At 32.8% G+C, this 26771-nt stretch overlaps 1 protein-coding gene and 2 long non-coding RNA genes across 3 annotated transcripts in view; all 3 read right to left on the bottom strand.

The window, feature by feature from the left end:
- Positions 1-3366: 3366 nt before the first annotated feature.
- Positions 3367-7394, bottom strand: LOC122140790. The gene is made up of 3 exons (XR_006157367.1): positions 7306-7394; positions 6461-6593; positions 3367-3461 (listed from the first exon to the last, which is right to left on the bottom strand). It is a non-coding gene; the product is annotated as an uncharacterized LOC122140790 (long non-coding RNA).
- A 9426-nt stretch (positions 7395-16820) lies between these two features.
- LOC122140755 lies at positions 16821-19484 on the bottom strand. Its single transcript, XR_006157333.1, has 3 exons — positions 19017-19484; positions 18872-18934; positions 16821-17325 (listed from the first exon to the last, which is right to left on the bottom strand). It is a non-coding gene; the product is annotated as an uncharacterized LOC122140755 (long non-coding RNA).
- Positions 19485-24591: 5107 nt separating this feature from the next.
- Positions 24592-26771, bottom strand: part of zgc:63863 (uncharacterized protein LOC393372 homolog) — a 30013-nt gene continuing 27833 nt past the window's right edge. The window contains exon 8 of the mRNA XM_042745173.1: positions 24592-25349. Within this exon, the coding sequence (XP_042601107.1) occupies positions 25097-25349 (253 nt within the window). The 3' untranslated portion in view covers positions 24592-25096. The remainder of the gene's footprint in view (positions 25350-26771) is intronic.

The raw sequence follows: 26771 nt of genomic DNA, 5'->3' as shown, positions 1-26771 counted from the left end.
TATTTTCTTATGCATTTATTCAACTTCATACAACAAAGCTGGACTCGCTAAACAGTGTACTGTTGTTGATGTTATTTATTTTAAAACCCTCGTTGAAACCAGGTTTATTGTAGTTAACTAAAACTAAAACCATAAAAAACTGTAATAAACATTAAGTGAAATTCTATATACATACACTGCCATTCAGTTTGGAATCAGTAAGGTTTTGAATGATTTTTAAAGTCTCTTCTGCTCACCAAGGCTGCATTTATTTGGTAAAAAAAAAAAAAAAAAAAAAAAAAAACGGTAATATTGTGAAATATGAATACAATTAAAAATTACGGTTTTCTATTTTATTATACTTTAAAATACATTTTATTTCTGTGATGCAAAGCTGAATTTTCAGCATCATTACTCCAGTCTTCAGTGTTACATGAATATGCTGATTTATTATGTTGTGCTGCGATATATATATATATATATATATATATATATATATATATATATATATATATAATATATATATATATATACAGTACAGGTCAAAAGTTTGTAAACATTACTATTTTTATGTTTTTGAAAGAAGTCTCTTCTGCTCATCAAGCCTGCATTTATTTGATCAAAAATACAGAAAAAACAGTAATATTGTGATATATTATTACAATTTAAAATGATTGTTTTCTATTTGAATATACTTTAAAAAAATAATTTATTCCTGTGATGCAAAGCTGAATTTTTTAGCATCATTACTCCAGCCTTCAGTGTCACATGTAACATCCAGTCTATCACATGATCATTTAGAAATCATTCTAATATTCTGATTTATTATGAGTGTTGGAAACAGTTCTGCTGTCTAATATATTTGATGAATAAAAGGTTAAAAAGAACTGCATTTATTCAAAAAAAAAAAAATCTAATGATATATATTCTAATAATATATTTTCTTTACTATCAGCTTTTTATCAATTTAACACATCCTTGCTGAATAAAAGTATTGATTTTATAAAAAAAAAGAAAAAAAAAAAAATTACTGACCAGTAGTGTATATTGTTTATTACAAAATATTTATATTTTAAAAAACACAGCGCTTTTTTTTTTTTTTTTTTTTTTTACTTTTTATTCATCAAAGTATCCTAAAAAAGTATCACATGTTCTGAAAAAAATATTAAGCAGCAGAACTGTTTCCAGCTTTGATAATGAATCATCATATTAGAATGATTTCTAAAGGATCATGTGATAATGATCCTAAAAATTCAGCTTTGCATCACAGAAATAAATGATCATTTAAAGTATAATAAATTTAAAAACAATTATTTTAAATTGTAATAATACATCACAAACAATATTACATTTTTTTCTGTATTTTTGATCAAATAAATGCAGGCTTGATGAGCAGAAAAAACTTCTTTCAAAAACATTAAAAATAGTAATGTTTCCAAACTTTTGACCTGTACTGTATATATATATATACACACACATACATATGTTTTTTTGTTGTTGTTGTTTTTTGTAATACTATTTTCAGGATTCTTTGATAAATAATAATAATAATAAACATCTTTTCAAAATAAAAATATTTTCTAACAATATAATTAACTTTTTATAAATATATCATCCTTGCTGAATAAGTGTTCAATTGTTTCAAAAAAGAAAGAAAAAATACGATAATGAAAAAACAGTAGAGTATACTGTTACAAAAGACTTCTATTTGAAATAAATGCAGTTCTTTTTTATTTTTATTTATCTATTTGACGATGTAATAACTAAATAATAACTATACTAACTAAAACTAAGTAAAAGTGTATTAAAAACAAAAGAAATAAAAACTAATAAAAATGACAGACACAACAAAATTACTAATATTCAAATAAAAAATATGAAACTATTATTTAAAAATAAAATATTAAATCAACAAAAAAAAATAACATATATAAACTATATATAAATGTTAATTTATAATTAAAATAATTGTTTTGAGCGTCACAAACCGCTAATTATGTATTGACTTGGACCTGGTAATACTTTACAAATAAGATACAAATAATATCTTAACATTATCTAATGCATCATAATTTGCAAGCTATCATGAACTAAAGAAAAATGTACTCATCTAGATTAATGTAAGTTTAGAAATAAAAATATGTGCATTATATATAAAAATTAAAATATATTGATTTTTATAAGTGTGTGTGTGTGTGTGTGTGTGTGTGTGTGTGTGTGTGTGTGTGTGTGTGTGTGTGTGTGTGTGTGTGTGTGTGTGAATTCAATTAAATTTTTATTTGAGAATGTATGCAAATAAATCTCAAGTGCCATAACATTACTCTATATAATCGCACCCTATAATGCAAGAGATTATTATTTAAGCTGCTTTTACGTCAGAGTCATCTTGTACATTACAGCATTAGTGCATTATTAGCAAACAGAGGCTGTTCTGATGTGAATCTGCACAGACAGAGATGCTGATGGTGTGCAGTACCTGTGTTTTTCCTTCAGTAGATTTATGACAGTGAACGAGCTCTTGTTCATTAGCAGCGGAAACTCTCTAGCTTCCATTGATTTTCACTTCCTCTCTTTTCTTTCTTGTCCTTCTTCTTAGCGGGGGATTACAGCACTTGTTCACAGAGCTTTCAGTCCAGTTCTGCTACATAATCATTTCCTCATGTTAAACTCACACTGCGTCCGAAATCAGAAGAAGCTGCATGAGCCTCCTGTCAGCTCTGAAGAAAACCGGCTTCCACCTTCCAAGCCTCATCTTATGATCTGCAACTAATTCAAAATGAGAGAAACAATTAATATATTTATTCAAAATGTGTAACTACAAGTTATTAAAAAAGGCATTCCACATTTTTCAGTTGCCAATAAGAAATAAACAAATAAATAAAGTATATATAAATATATATAATACAGAGATGCATACGATATATAATTTAGATTTAGATTTTTAGACAATAGATCATTTAGATTAAATTTTTCAAATAATTACTTTAATAAAAACAATAATATTTACCTTCTTCCATTACTCCTTTTTATTCCCTTTCTTCCACCAGTTGTGAACCACATCCAAGATAGCTTAATAAACAGTAAAGTTTTATACATGCATACATACATAAAGAAAGATAAATAAATGTGTGTGAATACACTGTGCATGCATAAAACAGAGATACTTAAAAAACAAAAATGTGAAAATATATAGTATTTTATCAAGTATTAAATCAAAACATGCAATAAAAAAGGTAAAAAAGTACGAAAACAGCTATTCCGCATTTTTCATTTATGCATATAAAAATACTGAATTTGCATACTCTGAAAAAACTGCTTTGAAACATATATACACAGCAAATTAGGTGAAAAATTCAATCAAAACACAATTTAAATAATTTTATTCACTTGTTTCAGCCAATTTTTTTATATTCCACCAACTGTGAGTTGCATGCACAGGATTGTGGGATATCACCAGCAGTGAAGGACATCTGTGCAGTCATCTGAAACAGACCAGATGAAGACATCTCAATAGACAGGACAGACACTGATGCTCTCCTCCCTCTCTTTGCTGCCTGAGAAGTGGTGTTTTTCAGTTTTAGACACTCTCTTTGGTGTGCATTATTGAGTACTTGCTGTACACTACTGTAAAGCCACAAGGTTGAGTTGTTTTGACCTTTGACCTTTAGAAATGCAGTCTGTGTTTCATGCCCTTTGGTCAGGGAGCACAAGTGTGTGTGTTTGTCTATAGGTGAATTTCGATTAGTTCTTTCACTGAGCGCCGCTGTAATTTCCTCAGATGCAGCTTGCTGAATTAAGAAGAAAAAATCACTCAAAAACACAAGACTGCCACGACCAACAAAACACCTCACACCACAACATGCTGCGCAAGCACAAACAACCAACATTCACACATGCGCAAAACAAATAACACAGAGGAAAGAAAAAACACTAATGAGATCTCAGAAGTTTCTCCTCAATAGCATCTCAGAAGATATTCTAGCTCTAGCAAAAGAGATCTCAATATGAACTCAAACTTTTCTCATTAAATTCTCCCGAGGTCAAATGATCTGAGCTGCTATCAGCAACTATTGACTCGTTTACATCAAGATATTTTAGGAAAAAATAAGCAAAAATTAGTAATTTGCCTCTCTATTAAATCTCCTGAGCTCTAAAGGAGCAACTTACAAATACAACTGTTTGTTATAGTAAGCTCAAATTCATAAAATTATATCGGTGTTATTTTACTATTATTGGGATACTATTATGGGTTTTCTTAATATTTAGAATTAGTTTATATTTTCTGTTTTCTTCATCATTTTAATTTCCTAAGTTTTAGTAATTTCTTTATTTAATTGCTAACACTTATTTTATTTCAACAAATGGAATTTTTTTTATATATAGTTTTAGTTTTCTATAACAACCCTAAATAAGACATACTATAATATACGTTTTGATTTTAATAATGTATTAATAAATGTTGAAATTAACATGAACTAAGATCAACAAATGCTTTCGAAGTATTATTCGTTGTTAGTTCATATTACCTTATGGAGTTAACAAATGGGAACGTATTGTAATGTGTTACAAGTTTTTCCTTAATATTTGTATTTTCTTTTATTTCAGCTTTATATTAATAACCTAAAACATTTTTAATAGATTTAGTTAACAATAGCAACACTGTAACCCCATTCAACATTATAACAGATCCAGCAGGATATAATGCGATGTAAATTTGTGAGTGTTTCTAAGGTGTTTTGACGGCCCAGAGACCGAATGAAGCCACACTCAGACATTTCCTTCCCAGAATGCTTACATCTCATCTGATCTAACAGAGAGTTTATTCATATCAGCTTTGACTGGATGGGCCGCATGACATTTGGATATTTGAGGAGAGACATTTTATCATTCCCAGGATCGAGAAAGTGGGAAACATGCAAGGACAAATGTTAAAGCACATAAAAGACACACAGTCTGGTGTTTTACTGCTGTTTCTGAAAGCTTGAGAGGAATTAAAAAGCAAACACTCAGGGTTAAAATGATAATGTGTGTGTGTGTGTCTAAGTTGTTTATTTTTAATGTTAACGTCTGAGCAAACTAAGTGATTTATGCCAAGAAAGCAGGTGGAAGTCATAAGTATATATAATGTACAAATTATATTACAACTATTATATTTGTGTAGATATATAAACACATGCATAATTGAAGTATCTTTAGTAATCTCATATTAAATAAATAATTAAACATTTAATAAAACTATTATATATATTGTAGTGCTGTCAAACAATTAATCGCATCCAAAATTAAAGTTTTTGTTTACATAATATATGTACGTGCACCTGTGTTTATTTATTATGCATCTATAAATGCACACACATTTAATATATGTTTTGAAAGTATTTACATGTATATACATTTATATATTTATATTATTAGATTGTATATTATATAAATTTAATGTATAAACAAAATATATTTCTTAAACATATACATGCATGTGTGTGTGTTTATATATACACATGTTAAATATACACAGCACACACACACGTTATGTAAACAAAACTTTTATTTTTGATGCGATCAATTGTGATTAATCGTTTGACAGCACTTAAATATTGTAATATATAGTAAAGAGGCAAGGACAGGAAATGCTTAAATAAATTACATTTTGTATATATTTTTCATTTATTATTTTATACATATTAATAAATATTTACTATATATATACATAAATATATATATATCAAAAACACAACAATTCAAAAAAAAAAAAAATACTAAAAAACAAACAAAACAAAAATAATCTAAAAAAATAAAAAAAAAAAAAATGATAAAAAAGCAACTTCTGAAAGCTTCAGCTGACTTAAAAGCAAACCCTCGTGCTTTTCTCTGAATAAGCAGACTGTTAAACGAGAAGGAGCAGAGAAATAAACAAGGGATTCATTAAAAGGTTTCCGAAAGGATAGTGTGTGATGAATGTGGCACTTTCTGAGAGCCGCTGCCTCTGTAATGATCCTCTACGGTCTGCAGCGTAACACCGTTCACCCTGAACAACACTCTTCATACACACCGATCCTGACCTCTCACACTCCATATCTGCCCACACCCGCCAGAGCTTCATAATGACGCGCAAGGGGAGCCATTTATCTGCCGCCGGGCGTCACAGGATTATTTACATTATAGTTAATGAACAGAGATCGGCTCATAAATAAATGTACACATTCAAGCAGGCTAAGAGGATAGAGTCGGTTCTGGATGGAAACCTCGGTAATGGGAAACAGCAACAATTATAACAAACAAAAGTCTGACTGAAGAACATTAATGTGAATTGAGGTCGTTTCCGTCTGCAGTAAGGTTAATAACAGTTACTGTCAGACTGTAGTCTGAATCTGAAACAATTCCAAGTGTTCATCGGGGTCAGAGGTGCAGGACAGACACAGAGATGAAGCTAAACTTCACTGAGGAACAAAGATGAGGATCAGGACATCATTCATCACAATACCTGGAGAAAGCATCTGTTAGCATTTACATTCCTCTGGAAAAGGGCCACTCCGGATGTTCATGAGCTCTGGCAGTGAATTTCAGAAGAAGCCGCAGGGAAATGACGTCACGTTAACTTCCAAGAACAGCAGACACTGTCAAAATGAAAGAAAAAAAAATCTCCAAAAAGACTATCCACTGTAACACATACAAAGACACACAATTGGATAAAAGCTTAAATAAATAAATAAATATCTTGGACAAAGAAATACAACCAATAACACAAGATGTGCTAAATTAAATTAAATTAAATTAAATTAAATTAAATTAAATTAAATTAAATTAAATTAAATTAAATTAAATTAAATTAAATTAAATTAAATTAAATTAAATTAAATTAAATTAAATTAAATTAAAGATGCAAATATATACAGTATATATAAGGAAATTTGCCATACCCATTGAGATAACTAAGATTTTTCAAATAATAACAATGTATTTATATATAATTTCAGACTATAATTATATAACTTGTTCAAGTATTTAAAGACAGCAGAGGAAAAAGGCTACAAAATTATTATTTTTTTAAATACATAAATTGAGATAAACAAAATATATAAAGAATTCTAAAATTGTAAAAAAAAAAAAAAAAAGTTATATAAAAATTATATATAATATTTATTATATATTAATATTATTAACACACACACACACACACACACACATATATAGATAGATACAAATGTACACACACACATTTTAATCATAGACAGAGCAGAGAAAATACATAGACTAAATCTTGCCAAAACAAAAGTCTGGCAAAATATTCTACAATATGAAAATCTGTGGGTGAGTTACAATATGTACCTCCATCTCACTTCAGAAGAGGAGAGACACACGGTTTCATGAGAGTTGGCACTTTCTGGGCCACAGTGACAACAGTGTGATGTGATGTACTGCAACAAAGTTAAAAAAGAGTTTTTAACTTTATGCAAATATGCAATGCTTAAAATGTATGCAATGCTCTGTTCACACTCGACAGGTTTAATGTAAATTCAGTTATCACTAACACCTGTAAAAACCAAACTGTGTGAGCTGCAGTGTGAACGCGGCTGACGTGAATCAAAGCGCCGAGAGCGTCTGGGTGGATATTTCCTCAGAAAGCACTGTTCATTACTCATCACACAGAGTCTAACCGGCCTTCGAGCCAAACACACGGACGGAAACAAGTTCATTACTTCCACTTAAACGGGTTAGCGTCACATCGAAGCGATTGTGAATGTGTCTGAGGATTTACAGATGAGATCTGAATCAATCACGCTTGTGAACTCACCATGGTGTGGCATAGCTCAATACTCACTCTCTTTGCGATCATTACGTTTGAGGAAACATCTCATCCCAATAACCTCAATCCAACAAGAAAAAGAATAAAGAAACATGAAACATTCAATATCAATAACTTCATGTAGCTTCTTCCTTCATAAGCCAGTGTGAAGGAGCTGAGATACTTTCTACAAGCTGTTGTTGGCTTGACTTAACTTCATTTCCTGGATTTGCAAAAAAATTAATAAATAAAACAATTTAAACTTTAAAATGGAAATTTAAAAACGAAATAAAACATTTATAAAAAAAAATAATTTATTTGACACGCATCAAATCTTATAAAGTTTGACGACAATTAAAAATGCATATGTGAATTACTAAGAATTTTCAATTTTTTAAATAAAACAACAACAGACTATAATTATATAATCTGATTAAAGAATGTTGTCAATTATTACAATTAAATAAATTTTATTCATAAAAAAAATTATGAAAAATGTTTTTGATGTATAAAGTCTGATGTCAACTGAGTTACTAAGATTTTTCAAAGAACTAAATTAAATACTGTTTATTTTAAATTAATATAATTAGTAATCAATTTAAATACTTTTTAATCAGAAAAAACAACAATTTAAAATTAAAAAGCTATATTTTAGATAAAGTATAATGTTTACATACTGTCTATAAAGTTTGATGTCAACTGAGATTTTTCAAAGAATTACACTATAATACATTTATATTGGTACATAATACAATTTACAGTAATATCAGACCTGTGCTATATAATTTAATAAATTATATTAACGGTAATATAAAATTAATTAAAAACAGTTAAATAAATACAGTATATTTAATACATTATTATAGAAATATATTTTTTAGAAAATACATTTATACAATTACAAAATATAAACTTAGACTATAATTATCTATAACTATTAATCTCAGTTAACTTAATATATTAAATATAATAATTAATAATTAAATAAATGTATGTATAGTAAATGCATAAATATGTATAAATGTATAAATAATATATATATATATATATATATATATATAATATTAATAATAGCGGCTAACTTTGTTTAGAAAGGCAGTTTGACTGCAGTTTAAATTATTTAAATGATGTATTTAAATTATGAGTATCTTCCCAAGCTTTCCCCGCACAGCAGCTTGTCCTGGTCCTGAAATCCTCCTCCGGTGATCCGCCGGTCACTGGGACAAGAGTGATAGAGAACCTGCATCAGAAAGAAACGTCCAATCTGCAGGTTCAGCGTTGCGTATCTGAAATTCACTATAGACTAGATTAGAGTCAGTGCTAATGAAACCACCAAATGCCAGTCTACATTCATTACATTCAGTGAGACACAGCAGACAAACAAACAGTGACTGAGGAAGGAGAGAGATGGACAGACAGACAGACATCCAGACAGACTGGTGGACAAACAGATGGACAAACAGACAGACGGACAGACAGACAGACATACAGACTGGGAGATGAACAGACGGACAGACAGACTGGCAGATGGATGGACAGACAGAAGGACATACAGACAAACAGACAGACAGATGGACAGAAAGACGGACAGACAGACAGACAGACAGACAGAGACAAACAGACAGATGGACAGACAGACAGACAGACAGACAGACAGACAAACAGACAGATGGACAGACAGACAGACTGGCGGATGAACAGACAGACAGACAGACTGGCAGATGGAAGGACAGACAGACAGACAGACAAACAGACAGATGGACAGACAGACAGACAGACAGACTGGCAGATGGAAGGACAGACAGACAGACAAACAGACAGATGGACAGACAGACAGACAGACTGGCAGATGGATGGACAGACAGACAGACAAACAGACAGATGGACTGGCAGATGGATGGACAGACAGACAGACATACAGACAGACAGACTGGCGGATGAACAGATGGACAGACAGACAGACAAATGGACAAACAGACAGACTGGCAGACAAACAGATGGACAGACAGTCAGACAGATGGACAGACAGACAGACATACAGACAGACAGACTGGTGGATGAACAGATGGACAGACAGACAGACAAATGGACAAACAGACAGACTGGCAGACAAACAGACGGACAGACAGTCAGACAGACTGGCAAATGGATGGACAGACAGACATACAGACAGACAGACTGGCGGATGAACAGACAGACAGACAGACAGACTGGCAGATGGAAGGACAGACAGACAGACAGACAAACAGACAGATGGACAGACAGACAGACAGACAGACAGATGGACAGACAGACAGACAGACTGGCAGATGGAAGGACAGACAGACAGACAAACAGACAGATGGACAGACAGACAGACAGACTGGCAGATGGATGGACAGACAGACAGACATACAGACAGACAGACTGGCGGATGAACAGATGGACAGACAGACAGACAAATGGACAAACAGACAGACTGGCAGACAAACAGACGGACAGACAGTCAGACAGATGGACAGACAGACAGACATACAGACAGACAGACTGGCGGATGAACAGATGGACAGACAGACAGACAAATGGACAAACAGACAGACTGGCAGACAAACAGACGGACAGACAGTCAGACAGACTGGCAAATGGATGGACAGACAGACATACAGACATACAGACAGACAGACTGGCGGATGAACAGACAGACAGACAGACAGACAGACAGACAAACAGACAAACAAACAAACAGATGGACAGACAGACAGACAGACAAACAGACAGATGGACAGACAGACAGACAGACAGATGGACAGACAGACAGACAGACAGACAGACAGATGGACAGACAGACAGACAGACAGACAGACAGACTGGCAGATGGAAGGACAGACAGACAGACAAACAGACAGATGGACAGACAGACAGACAGACTGGCAGATGGATGGACAGACAGACAAACAAACAGACAGATGGACAGACAGACAGACAGACAGACTGGCAGATGGATGGACAGACAGACAGATGGACAGACAGACAGACATACAGACAGACAGACTGGCGGATGAACAGATGGACAGACAGACAGACAAATGGACAAACAGACAGACTGGCAGACAAACAGACGGACAGACAGTCAGACAGATGGACAGACAGACAGACATACAGACAGACAGACTGGCGGATGAACAGATGGACAGACACAGACAGACAAATGGACAAACAGACAGACTGGCAGACAAACAGACGGACAGACAGTCAGACAGACTGGCAAATGGATGGACAGACAGATGGACAGACAGACAGACAGACTGGCGGATGAACAGACAGACAGACAGACAGACAGATGGACAGACAGACAGACAGACAGACAGACAGACGGACAGACAGACAGACAGACAGAATAGACAGATACTGTAGATAGATAGATAGATAGATTAATTAAAAACATCAATAAATATTATTATTAACTTCTGTACCGTAAAATAGTATTTAATAATATTAATAATGAAAATAATGCAATTTTTTTATTTATAAATAATACAATTAGTCCTTATCAAAATATTTGCATTATTTAAATTATAAAATATTACACAAATAGATATATTTATTACTTTACTATCAAAGTATATTATTATTATTATTATTATACAAATTGTTTGTCCATTAGTAGAAAGCTATCACTGCTACTACTTTTCCCCTGTTTGCCTCAGATTCAGATGCTGGTCAGGCTGTCCTGAGCGCTCCATCTCTCTCCAGCTGACACAGAGCTACTATGACAGACTCCTGGCCCCAGCCGAGCCTCAGCTCAACCTCTGCTCTCCACACCAGATGGTTACACGTGTTCGGCTTTAGCGTTTAGCCTTCGGTCCGCTTCCTTCCACCTACTTCCACCCCCACCACGATTGGTCTGGAACCGTGATACATCTCGCACAGAGAGCAGATCATCGTGGCGTAGCACAGCAGAGACGCTCGAGCGCTGGGAGAAATAATGATAAAAACTGATTATAAGTCTATTACGGCCACTCTGCAGGGCTGCAAGCCGAGCCGGGGAAGTTGAATCCCATTATCTAAGATGTTTGGATAATGGATTTTGCGTGAGGGGCTTTTTCTGGCACGGGGTATTGAGTGTTAGGAATATTATCTTCATGAAGCCTGTAATGATACCTGTGGGCTGGGCAATATGGGAGGAAGAAACTCATCGCAGAGACACCATCAACTACCCTCCTCGTCTTCTGCATCACTCAGCGTCTTGGCTTTCTATCACTCTCTCTGGATTCTCGCTGTCCTCACCTGCATTTATAAAAAGAGCGCTATTGTCAACATCACTTCTGTGTTTCTTAGCCAACAGTTTTAGTTCTTGCAAATGAACTTGATTGCAAATTACCAACAGAATCAGCTACAAAACAGGTGAGAGTGTGACACATATGTCAGACGTCTTGACTGTCTAATATCAAGCACGCAAGCTCCAAAAAAGTTAGTTTCAAACTCATTTTAAACACTTTATGTACAGTAGGAGAAACATAAAAAGTGCTAAGCTACAGATACAATACTATATATATATATTTTAAAGAAATAGTTCACCTAAAGATGATATTTGCTGAAAATGTACTCACCCTCAGGCCATCCAAGATGTAGATGAGTTTGTTTCTTCATCAGAACAGATTTGGAGAAACGTAGCATTGCATTACTTGTTCACGAATGGATCCTTTGGAGTGAATGGGTGCCGTCAGAATGAGAGTCCAAACAGCTGATAAAAACATCATAGTAATCCACAAGTAATCCACACCGCTCCAGACCATCAGTTAACATCTTGTGAAGTGAAAAGCTGCGTGTTTGTAAGAAACAAATGCATCTTTAAGATGTTTTTAACCTCAAACTGTTGGTAAAATACGAATGTTCTATCTATAATATTGCTTGTCTTCACTGAAAAATCTCATTTAAATCTGGAAAGAAATATGCACAGATCAAACACCGTTTACAAGCCAAAACAGTGTGTGTGTGTGTATATATATATATATAGATATATATATATATATATATATATCCTATATATATATATATATATATATACACATATATATACACTGTATATATATATGCCTATATGTAGGTGGATTTTGATGTGAGAGGTGGACATTAAGGATAATGGACTCACATTATGGTCAGAAGCAACAGTTTAAAGTGTTAAAAAAATGGTTAAAAACATCTTGATGGATTTGTTTCGTACAAACACACAGCTTTTCACTTCAGACGTTAACTGCTGGACTGGAGTGGTGTGGATTACTTGTGGATTATTGTAATGTTTTTATCAGCTGTTTGGACTCTCATTCTGACGGCACCCATTCACTTCAGAGGATCCGTTGCTGAGCAAGTGATGTAATGCATTTCTCCAAAGAAATCTAAAGAAAACTGGTTTCTGTACAATTTGTATCTCGTACTACACATTTAATCGGTGATCAGATTTTCAAATGCTATGGCCAGTTGTGTATAGTCCACCAGTACCATCATAGCATTTATCAACAAGTAAACCCTCTATAATCAATAAAGGCATTAGACGGCAGTATAATCATTTTTATAATCATCAAGACCTTTAATAACAGTCTTCACACCATGAGAGTGCCAGTAATGCTTTAAAATGAGTCTGTGAGAAGTGTTTGCAGCACTCACATCTCCTTGTGTCACTCTTTTAGAGTAACTAACACAGCATCTTGACTGTGTAAGTCATTACCTGCAGTCTTTGGTCTCTGGCCAATACATTAAATCTAAATTACACGTCTGCAGACTGAAGGATTCCTGCGGCGAGACAAAAAAAAACAAACAAATATTCACACACTCTCACAAAAACACACACCCCCACACACCCGCCTAAAAACACAGTCTTGTATTTATTACATAAAAAATTATTATGAAAAAATCTTTAAAATCACATATAAACTCGAAAATTTAATTTGTGAAGCAGTCTATTGCATGAGATATTATGACATTCAGAATCGAATTGAGAAAGCCTTTTAAATTTCACTTCAGTTCATGAATTTTAATTGAGGAAGAAAACTCGAAATTGAATGTAAGGGAGCAGAATTAAAATGAATTGAAATGCAAATGGCCTTAAAAATTAAACTTTAAAAATTATCTTTTGTAATATAAAGAGCAGAGGTGACCGTGCCTTTGCAGTAGCGGTTGGCTTAGTATGTTCTAAAGTTAAAAAGCAGAGGTAACCGTGCCTTAAAGTAGCGGCCCCGAAACTAAAAGAATTTATGATTTGTACATTAGAAAAACCTTCACTAGCTGTTTGTAAAATAATTTAATTGTGATTTGTATAGTATCCGCATAAAACAGTATGAGAGTTACCTGTTAGGAGTTCTTTTTATGTGTGTTATATAATAAATACAAATATATTTTATTGCATATTTTATTGTATATTTTATTTATATATATTTATATCTGTTTATGATTTTTAGTTCTACTGTTTATTTTATATTGTATGTATTTATTTTGTAAATAAAAATTGTCATAAACTTTCAAATAAAAAAATTATCAAACAATATAAAAAAAAATAAATTAAAAAAGTAAATAAAAATATAAAAAAACATACAAATATAAATATTACATAAATATTTTTCAATGATACATGCATGTGTGTTTTGTAAACATAAAAATTACACATAAACTTTCAAATATTATTTTGCATAGATGAATTTGAATTTTTAAAGGATTTTAAACATATAAAACAAGCAAAAAAAAAAATAAAATACACTAATTCTAATATTTAAAAAATTTTAATCCTTAAAAAAAAACAAAAAAACATAGCACATTTAACAAGAAAATACCCTTTTTCTACGTACATAAAACAATTAAAATAGCCATTTCACAAGAAAATCTACCCAAAAATTTCACTACATAAAAATTTTACTTTTGCAACTTTTTTGTAGCCTTATTATTTCTTAAATTTACTAACAATTTCTGGGTGAAAATTGCAGCTGCACTATTTGTGTGTGTAGCTCTATTTAAAACATTTATTTTATTATTACTTTATTTATTTTTGCAATGATTAATAAACGCTAAACTGATTGACTCTACTCAGTGTCTGTGTACATATTTTACACTGAAAAAAAATCTGTTGTAGGATTAACTTCTAAGATTTCACCCAATAGCACAAATAATAAAAAAATAAACAATATAACACTTATACAGCTGAATGAACTTAAGCAAACAAAGAGGCCTCGCACGCGCTCGCGGTTTACTCCGTTTACACACTGCGCTAAACACAGTTTGACTTGTAATTGACAAGCGCTTCAATCAGCGCAGTGCTGAACCTGAGGCTGCTCGTACAGCCGCGTGTTTTACTGTCTCTCTCCGTCACCGAGGCCGCAGCGAGACAAAGGCATCGTCCTCCCGCCGAACACGCGGCGGGCGCATCGTAAAGCACGCTACAAGCGTGCCGTTCCGTGTCACTGACTCCGTACAGAGGTTTATGGCTTGCTCTCATACATAAATGCATGCGCTAAGAAACGGGACAAGTTTAAAACATTTGCCTCTGGTCTGGCATGCCTTACAGGGGACCCGAACGCCCTGACGGGATACAGGCTGCGCGAGCATCATTGCTTTCATTACAGACAGTTTGCATCATGCTCCGAGGCCACGTGGCGCCCCGTAATGCCCTGTGTTGGCGTCTCAGTTCACTCAAAATGCATTTTTAGGTGTGCAACGCTGTCCGGGATGCGTGCACAAAGCGAGCGTGATATTCAAAACTGGTCTGTAGGGGTTTTATTGAAATCTAAGTAACTCGTCCTGATGTGACTCAGGAAAATATAGAGATTGAGGCATTAGATCATGTTGCAAAACCTAGTGGGTGACCTAGCCTACATAGACAGCATTTTACAAGTGCATTCTGCGGGCGCATTCATCCAAAACGACTAGCGCTGCATTTAAGGTTTACGTCTGAATCAGTTCATGCATTCCCTGGGAATCGAACCCATTACACTGGACTGGAGCTGCAAGCGTCATGCTTCATTGCTTTAAGATATTATAAGCATGAACCCGCCACAGAGGCTTTTCCAACATTATGCTGCCTTCTAAGCCACATTTTAAGGCAACATCTCTGGAGTCTTTCGCACAGAAGCCATTGCCACATATGCAGTGCAAAAACATTCACTGAAAAGAAAAAAAAAAGTTTTATTTTGTCATTTAAAATATCTAAAAATTCATTAAAAAACAGAAAATGTACTTGTGAAGCAATTTATTGCATGACAATCAGAACTGAATTGAGAAAGCCTTTTTAAACTTCAACTGAGACAGCAAACTTAAATTCCAGTGTAAGGATGCAAAATTAAAACTTTCAAAATGATTTAATGCAAGTATTTTGTAATTATAAAAATATTAAAAATCTATAGGGAAGATTGGGAAAAAAGATGGGAAGGTTTTCAAACTTTCAAAAATAATTGTACATATTGTATCTTTACTACAAGTGTATTTTGTTCAGAAATTAGAAAGAAGTGAAAAATCTGCAGGTACAGTAAGATGTATTCATAATGCAATTTATGAAATTTATCGTACATTTACTATTTATGCTTCTTGAACAAATAATATACATTTTTTTCCCCAGAAACAGAAGTCAAGACCTGTTTACAGACCTATTAATAAAACACTCATTAAAAAGTATTTTTTTAAATTATTTCAAGTGCAAACATGATAAACAAATAAAAGTTCAACTCAATTGACTTCAACCAAATTTGGTGTGCAAGCTTTACATCGGAAAAAAAAAATCTGGTGTAAGATTTACTTCGAAACAATATTCATTTAAAAATTGCTAGTAAATTTCACAATTATTTACAAAGATTAGTTAAAGTTACACACTGAATTAAATGTGAAATTTTGAATTAGAAAGACTTAGAATTAAAATACATCAATGAACTTTTTACAGCGTATACACTTGTTAAGAGTAGTGTTTTTAGCTTAGCAGCATAATAACTTAAACATTTTGAGAGTTAAATCTCATGTTTTTTAAATGAGGAGCGAGAATTGTGTGCTGGACTGAGTTGTTGTCTGTACAGAGCATTACAAATCAGTTCCTCATTTTGGGATATTTAGGATGCTGCCTCAGAATTTGGGCAGCAAGGCAGCCGACTAGGTCTGGAAACTAAGTGAATAGGAGACCCAGATGCATGCTGGGAAGAGTGCTGGCGTGCTCAGAAAGCTCATTACAGATTTCGAGGAGCTCAGGGGCCTAATTAACACCAACTCATTTCCTACCTGTGCCCAAAAACACTAGGCTGTCGTTTTTCATGATTAATTCTCTATCAGCGGCTGACCGTCAGTCAGGCCAGAATCTCAGATCTCCAGTCTTCCTCAATTAACCGGGTCATGGGCATGAATATTAATCCTCACCTCTGTCATTTGGGTACCTGGCGTCGACCCCTTCAGACAGGGCAGCTTTCTCTGGAGGATCTGCAAAGCTCTCGTCGCAAATGAACTTTAACCCTTGGCTTCGTTCCCGTTAGCTTTAGTGGATCCCCGAGTGAACGGCTGCAAAACCTTGCAAGATGGACGGCTCACGTGACGTATTCAGCTGGGCCGATTTCACTCAAAACCTCAGTGAGCGATACTTTCACAGAACGCAGAATGGTTTTGAATCAGTTCCTGCACTCCCTGGGAATCGAACCCATGACCTTGGAGTTGCTTTTTGGATTTTTAAGTAATTTTTTTAACATTATGCCGCCTAGAAACCAAGTTTTCAGGCAACATCACTTGATTATTTTGCATAAGCAATCCCAGAATGCACTGAAACAAAAATTCACAACAATCCCAACCCTAAACATTTTTTCAGTAAAAAAAACTTTAAACAAGAAAAAAGTTACAAGAAAAAGCAATTTATTGCATACAGTTTTATGACATTCTGAATTGAAAACTGAATTTGGGTTGAACAGTCTAATAAGAATGTAAGGGAGCAGATTTAAAATGTAACTAAACTTTTATTTAACTAGAAAAACTAAACATCAACTTTAAACTTTTTGAAAGTTTATAAAAAGGTTTAAAGGCCTCAAACTTTCAATATATATATATATATATATATATATTAAAGAAATTTAGATTTAAAGAAGTGTAATGATCTATCTCTGCTTTCACACACAGACCATGTACTATACATCAAAACAACAAAAGCAAAACAAATACTTCTTTAAAAATAAAATCTTAAAAGTTAAATAAAGAAAAAGTCTAAAAGTTAAAACATCTAAATGTTTTAAACTTTCAAAATGATTTTTCAGTGATTCTACATTAAATAATAGTATATTTTGTATTGTATGTATAAAGAAGTAAAACATCTGCATATAAAGTAAAAAAAAAAATAATTAAAAATTCAATTTAAAAAAGCAGAATGAAAAAAAATTAACCATGTATTATGTTTATTATAACAACCAAAAATTTAACTAGAAAAACAAAAAACCAAATTTATTATAACCATAATTTTAACTATAAAAATAACAAATAATGTGAAATAGATTTATAGTTGACTTTACAAAGCCTTGTTTGAAAGTAAAAAGAAAAAAAAAACTGAAAAAGTCTTAAAGTTTGAAGATTTATAAAATTCAAAAAAAAAAAAAAATCAAATTTTAAAATTATAACAAAAATAAAATTTTAATTTTTATTAATTATAAACAAGTGAAAAATAAAAATCTACAAGTAAAACAAAATAAAAATACATATTCATAATACAATTTATGAAAACATATTGTGGTATCTTATCAGTTTATCGCATAATATATTACAACATTCAGAACTGAATTGAGAAAGACTTTTATATCCAGTTGCTGACCTTTGAGTTGGAAAACTTGAGTAAGCAAAAAATAAATAAATTTGAGTAAGTTCCTAATTTGAAGCTATAACTTAATTTTGAATTAATCTTGAATTAAAATGATTTGAAATTTAAAGAAATGCTATAATATTTAACTAGAAAAGCACAAATTGTTGGCCTTACATAACCTTGTTTGAAAGATAGATTTTTCATAAACTGTATTTTCAATACGCAAAGCTCTGACCTTTAACCCCCTAAAAGTTTCCCTGCAAAACACAGAACACAAACCAAAGTTTTGTTCCCAGCTCGAAACAGTACCAGGAAATTTGTAGATTTCCACTCACATCAGGGGTTTTGTTTCCGTGAGTTTTTTTGGCGAAAGACGGGAGAAGCCTCACTGCTTAAACCTGCCGGTATGCATTAAACATAGAATTGGCAGAGGGAATGATGGGATACTTCGTTGCATGGGTGCTGTGAGTCTTTCATTACCTGAGCTGTGAGAAATCTAATCGACAGCCCCTCCATCTCGACGGGCGCCCATCCATTCACCGCCCCGCTGCTCCGGCTGAACACGACCCCCGGTAGGCCGTTCTCTCCTCCATTCTTGGCTTCATTCGCTCTGTTTCCTTCTCTCCTGGCCTTTGGCGGGTCCATTGAGTTCCCAGCTGCCCTTTAGAGCAGTTCTCCATCTCTTTCTCTCGTTGTGCATCTCTTGCTGCTCTTGCTGTGACCTTGCTGTATAGCGAGATGCTCCTGGGAAAAAAGACGCCTACCCTGCACTGCAGCCGCTGCTGTAATGACCACGGAGGAGAAAAGACACCGAAAGAGTCGCTGGCTAAAGCCTAGTGCACACTTTCTTGTTTTAAAGGAATAATAACTGAAAATTTGTTGAAAATGTACTCCTCCTCAGGTCATCCAAGATGTAGATGAGTCTTCATCAGATTTGGAATAATTTAAGATCACATCACTTGTTCACCATTGGATCCTCTGCAGTGAATGGGTGCCGTCAGAATTAGAGTCCAAACAGCTGATAAAAACATAACAATAATCCACAAGTAATCCACACCACTCCAGTCCATCAGTTAACATCTTGTGAAGTGAAAAACTGTGTTTGCAAAAAATATACGTTCATAATCCATAATAACACTTCCTCCAGTGAAACAGTCCATCTCCTGTTTTCCTTTCACATCAAAATCACCCCCATATTTGTTTAGAACTGTTTTGGCTTGTAAATGGTGCTTGATCTGTGCATATTTCCCTCCTGATTCAGACCAGATGACTTTTTTACTGGAGGAAGCAATACTACCGATAGAGGACTCATATTTTAGCCAGAAGCAATTTGAAGGAAAAAATAAAATAAAACGTTAATTATGGACTTGTTTCTTAGAAACACACAGCTTTTTATTTTCATTTAACTGATGGACTGGAGTGGTGTGGATCACTTGTGGATTATTGTGATGTTTTTATCAGCTGTTTGGACTCTCATTCTGACGGCACCCATTCACTGCAGAGGATCCATTGGTGAACAAGTGATGGGAGAAAAAAAAAGTTTCCAAAAGGTTTTCAGTGATTCAATGAATAGAAGAACCATTTTGGTTCATTCAGTGAAAGAACCCTTTTTCAGGGTGAAGAATCATCTAAAGAACCTTTTGTGGAATGGAAAGATTCCATGGATGATAAAGATTCTGCATGGAACCATCATTGCCAATAAAAAACCTTTATTTTTGTGTCAAAAATTTACAGTGTGTCAAATGCAGCTATAATAGGTGAGGGCTTGTGGTGTGTGCTTGGCCTAGCACATAGCTGTTTAGGCTCTATTTATGGATTTTGAAATTCAATAGATTATGTCAAACAACCTGAAGGAAATAAAGCACAACTCAATTCTGATCTACCTCAAACAAAGCTATTATTTTTCACAACACTTTTGATGACCCAAAAATCACTCCAAACAAGGAGCTAAACATACCGTTTAATTGTAAAATACACACGTGAACAGCAACTAACACATTATATATTGCTGTTGAACTGTCCAACAGCCCAGCTTTTAAAAAGTTCAAGTCTTTCTTCAGAAGTACAGCGGTTTGTGTTCCAATCAAACAGCACTGCATCCAGGTGCCAAACAGACCTTGTTTAAACTTGGCCAAAGAGCAAAATCGCTTGCCTGTCAAGTCTCTTTCTCAAAGCAAAAGCTGCTGGATCATCTGCCAACAATGTTCAATGAAGCCAGCAGCCTTCTGTCCTCACACATACAGCATTGTACACCGTTTAGAAATGAAGACGAAAGATCTGCTCCAAAACTAAGAGCTGCCTTGCTGTCAACCATCAAGACACAGATTACTAAAAACAATTGTTGTAAATCATTTTTAGTAAACATGCTGTACTGTTCAAAAGTTTGGAGTCAGTACTTTTTTGTACTGAACAACTTAATCATTTTATTCAGCAAGGATATATTAAATTGATCAAAAGTGACAGTAAAGACATTGATAATGTTACAAAAGGTTTCTATTTCAAATAAATGCTGTTCCTTTGAACGTCCTGTTCATCAAAGAATCCTGAAAAATAAAATATATCAGTGTTTCCACAAAAATATACAGCAGCACAACTGTTTTCAACATTGATAATAATCAGAAATGTTTCTACAGCAGCAAATCAGCATATTAGAATGATTTCTGAAAATCATGTGACACTGAAGACTGGAGTAATGATGCTGAAAATACAGCTTTGATCACAGGAATAAATTAAATTAATAAATAAATAAATAATTAATAAATTAATAAATAATAATTAATAATATAATAATAATTATAATTATAAATTATAAATAATTAATTATAAATAATTAATAATAATTATAATTAATAATTAATTAATTAATTAATTAAGCAATAAATTACATTCTATTATATATTCACATAGAAAACAGCTATTTTAAATTGCAATAATATTTCACAATTTTAATATTTTAATTGTATCTTTAGATCAAATAAATGTGAGCACAAGAGAATTCTTTAAAAAACAAAAAATCTTTACAGACCCCAAATTTTTTTATTGGTAGTCTAAGTACATATCTATACATACACACACACACACACACACACATATACATACATAATTTTATGCATTTATACTCATTTTATATGAATTATTTTCAGTATACCATTTCTAGTCATATCATTTAAACTACGTATTTATGATACTTGTGATTGAGTTTTCCACGGCCAGTCGAATTAAGTCAACTTCCTTCTAAACATCTTATTACAATCATTTGTCTAAAAATAACAACATGAACCTGACAAATAGCACTTTGGTTTGAATTAAACTCCGATTAACAAAGCCAGTCTGGCTAATTTCGACTCTGATGCACCTAACTTCCAAAATACAAGAGTTCAAGAGCCACTTGGAAAAAAACTGCTCAGAGAATGTCTGAACCGCATTAAAAACACATTAAAGTCTGCCGGGATGAAGACTTACTTCACACAAACACATTATGTCTTCCTTTTTTGGCAGTGGTGATTTTCGGCTGAGGGCACCGTCTGGTAACAGCCGCTCATCAACACCCAAGGCACAAACAGAGGCAGCCAGCTGAGAAATCTCACACAACACCCTCCAGCAATCAGTCGCTCCTACCAACTACCTTCCCCCCTGCCCTTAAACTAAACGAAACTGAGATACATATATAGATACACAGCTCTCTCTATATAGAACACCACAACATGTGAGGCTTGTATGAGCTGACTTTTTAGAGAGTTGAAGTGTTCAGGAATGAACACTGAAAAAATAAAAAAATAAAAATAAAGATAAACTCAATGATTCACTTGTAAACCAAACTGAACCAAACTAGTCTGTTTTCTTAAGTTTTTAATGTACTGAACAGTAAAATGGGACACAAGACCACAAAACCAGTCATAAGGGTAATTTTTTGAAACTGAGATTTATACACCGTCTCAAAGCTGAATAAATCAGCTTTCCATTGATGTATGGTTTGTTAGGATCGGACAACATTTGGCTGAGATACAACTATTTGAAAATCTAAAATCTGAGGGTGCAAAAAAAATCTAAATATTGAGAAATTCACTTTTAAAGTTGTCCAAATGAAGTTCTTAGCAATGCATATTACTAATCAAAAATTAAGTTTTGATACATTTACAGTAGGAATTTACTAAATATCTTCATGGAACATGATCTTTACTTAATATCCTAATGATTTTTGGCATAAAAGGAAAATTGATCATTTTGACCCATACAATGTATTTTTGGTTATTGCTACAAATATACCCCAGCGACTTCAGACTGGTTTTGTGCTCCAGGGTCACAAATGTACAAAAAAAAAAAAAAAAAAGTAAAATCAATCTGTTTAACAGTTTAAAAAATAGTTATGTTTAAAGCACTAAAATGACTAAAACTAAAATATAAAATTAGGGTAAACTTATATATTTAGTAACTGATTACATGTAATCTGGATTGAATAATCCTATTATAAAAATGTGGTACTTGTAATTATAGTATATTACATTTTAAAATGCTTATAATCAGATTACAGTTACTTTTTATAGATTCATCTAATTATTCACAAAACAACAGTAAATTGATGTGTAAATTATTAATGAATTGGAGATGTTATCTAAAAAGTAGTAAAAATATATTACATTACTACAATTTTCATCATGTAATCTGTGATCAGTAACAGATTACTATTTGTAAGCAATCCACCACAATAGTCAACATTTGAAGTGGATCAGAAAGATCAAAGTTGTCCTAAGACAAGAACGGATATTGTTTTGGCCTTAAGACAATTTTGATGAAACATTTTGATCCACTTCAAACATTGACTACTGTATATATATACAGTACAGGTCAAAAGTTTGGAAACATTACTATTTTTAATGTTTTTGAAAGAAGTCTCTTCTGCTCATCAAGCCTGCATTTATTTGATCAAAAATACAGAAAAAACAGTAATATTGTGAAATATTATTACAACTTAAAATAATAGTTTTCTATTGAATATACTTTAAAAAAAATAAATTTATTCCTGTGATGCAAAGCTGAATTTTCAGCATCATTACTCCAGCCTTCAGTGGCACATGTAACATCCAGTCTATCACATGATCATTTAGAAATCATTCTAATATTCTGATTTATTATGAGTGTTGGAAACAGTTCTGCTGTCTAATATATTTGATGAATAAAAGGTTAAAAAGAACTGCATTTATTCAAAATAAAAAACATTCCTAATAATATATATTCTAATAATATATTTTCTTTACTATCACTTTTTATCAATTTAACACATCCTTGCTGAATAAAAGTATTGATTTTATTTAAAAAAAGAAAGAAAAAATTACTGACCCCAAATTACTGACCAGTAGTGTATATTATTACAAAATATTCATATTTTAAAAACATAGCTTTTTTTTTTTTTTTTTTTACTTTTTATTCATCAAAGTATCCTAAAAAAGTATCACAATGTTCTGAAAAAATATTAAGCAGCAGAACTGTTTCCAACTTTGATAATGAATCATCATATTAGAATGATTTCTAAAGGATCATGTGATAATGATCCTAAAAATTTCAGCTTTGCATCACACAGAACATAAATGATAATTTTAAAGTATAATAAAATTATTTTAAGTATAAACAATTATTTTAAATTGTAATAAATATATCACAATATTACAATTTTTTCTGTATTTTTTGATCAAATAAATGCAGGCTTGATGAGCAGAAGAAACTTCTTTCAAAAACACCATTAAAATAGTAGTAATGTTTCCAAACTTTGACCTCTGTACTGTATATAATATATATATATATATATATCTATATATATATATATATATATATATATATATATATAATAAACATTTATTGTAGATAAACAAAACAAGATTATTAGAGCATGTTTTATAAGAAAATACTTTTTCAGTTCAGGTTTAATGATACTTGGTGTTTCTTTGTAATTATTTGTGAAATTTACTAGCAGTTTCTCAGTGAAAATAGTTTTAAAGTAAATTCTTACACCATTGTTTTTTTTTAAGTGTAGTGAGTGGAATGAGAAAGGCATCGACTGTATAATCTGTGCACAGAGGACACTGTTTTATTTCTGATGGACCTGAAAGTGAGCCGTGGATCCTGAAAGCGTGTGTGTAGGTTGATCTGGCTCTAGAATAAACTGTGTTGTAAAGTGCTGCGTTCACCAGCGAGTCTCTGTGGTCTTTCAGCCTTCACCCGTTTTCTCCTCTTAATGAGCTTCACTCACTACTGACGGCATTCAGCAGAAAAAAACACCCTTTTAATAATTTGTGCTGTTGAGAACGGCCTAGCAGAGCACTTTCTCTGACATTCTGCTGATGGAACGACATCCAGAAATGCTTATGATTACAAAAACCTCGTTTGACTCCTCCCACTTCTCCAATATTAGCACGGCTTAAATCTATAAATAAGAAAAAAAAAAAAAGCACGGTTCGGAAATAAATAGGCAGCAGATTCATTCTCTCCAGGTGTTCTGCATCACTTAAGACATATTTGCAATTGCAGAACACCCTGTTTGGCACACGGGAGCGAGGCGTTTGGTGTCAGAAGAGCTGCGAGAGAAACTCAGGTGCCCAGTCCATGGCGGTTTGTGCCACGGCCAGCGCCGCCGCTCCTAACGTGGCCGACAGACCCCACACTGCCATTTTGATGAGTTGGTTAGTGCTTGCTGGCTGGGTGCTCTTGGGAAGGGCTAGCTGGTTTTCATGCCGCTTTTCAGTCTGTTGACGAAGGACAGAGTCGGGCCGCTGTCTCAGCGTGGACGTCTGGAAGTCTGTAAAGGTGCTGATGGCGATTCTGAGAAGAGAAACAGAGAAAAAAAAAAGCATAACAACATCATCACCACTACATCATAATAATTATCTTAAGAATTTTCCATTTTGATTTTCATTAAAGTTTTAAGACTTTTGTTTTTGTTTGTGTATTTAGGTTTTTATATTTGTATTTCAGTTTTAGTAATTTAGTGGTATTTTAGTAAATTTTGTGTTTTTTTATAAATATGTCTATTAAGTTTTTTTTATTAATTTGATTTCAATTTTTTAATACTTTAAACAGAAATTGTAAATTTTAGTCATTTAGTACCTGAGTTTTAGTCGTCTTATTTATTAAAGTTCCAATTTTATTCCTTAAATTAAATAAATTAGAAAACAAAAAAAATTTAAAAAGTTTTAGTGGATTTGTTGTTTTAGACATTTTAAAATTTTTAATTCAGTTTTAGTCATTTTAGTACTTTAAATGAAAATTAGAAAGTTCAAGTCAATTTTTAATCAAAGTCTTAGTCAATTTGAATTAGTAATTTTATCAGTTTTTAAATGTCTATTTAATTTTTATTTCAGTTTTATTCATTTCAGCACTCACACTAAATGAAATTGTGAATTTTTACTCAACAAAAAGAAATTCAATAAATGTAAGGTTTTTTTTTTTTAAAGATTCCATTTATTTCTGCTACTTTTTAACTTAAGTTAAAATACATCTTTAGTATTTTTAGTTTTAGTTCACAATAACATTGGTTATTATAAGTCAATCTATAGCAATACTGTAAGCACAACAAATGAAACAAATTATAAATGCTAATTAAACCTTTATGTTTTTGTCAAGAACCATGTCTGGTGTTTATGGGCCATATCTCTACAGTATCCTAATAATGTGCAACACAAGGGTTAAGCAACTTTAGTCTTTACTGAAAGAGAAATGAAGTTACAAAATCACATCCAATTAAAACAGATTTGATTTCCAAAATCAAGATGAAGGATTTCACAACTTCCAAGTGAACAGATAAGAAAACAAACATTTTTATTTTCCTTCAAAATAACGTGCATAAAAAAAAAACATGCACAATAAAAGAGATTTCAGAAACAGAAACCAGGCAACCAACAAAAAGGTCATGTTTGAACGCCCAGTTAGTGAACAACACAAGAAAACACTAACTGAGTGAGGCGTAGAACAAAAGAAACATCAAAAAGCAGAAAGAAGGAATTGCAGCGGTCTCATGGCCTCTAGTCTCAATCAGACACACGGATAGAGCCTCATTTCCAGAGTTTTCCCAAGTCCTGTGGAGCCCATGCTGAGGGCTACATGACTTTCTCTCGACAGTTTAGAGGAAAAACATCATTAAAAAATCATAAAATATTCAATTCCATTTCATTACGGTCTCTATGGAAGAATAGTAAACATGGAATGCAAATGCCTTTCACTCAAGATAATAAAACTGGCAGAAAT

The sequence above is a fragment of the Cyprinus carpio genome, chromosome B19 (genome assembly GCF_018340385.1).
Source record: "Cyprinus carpio isolate SPL01 chromosome B19, ASM1834038v1, whole genome shotgun sequence".
Classification (NCBI taxonomy): Eukaryota; Metazoa; Chordata; class Actinopteri; order Cypriniformes; family Cyprinidae; genus Cyprinus; species Cyprinus carpio.
Note: the sequence above shows the minus strand (reverse complement) of the source record. Positions and strands in the feature narration are given on the sequence as shown.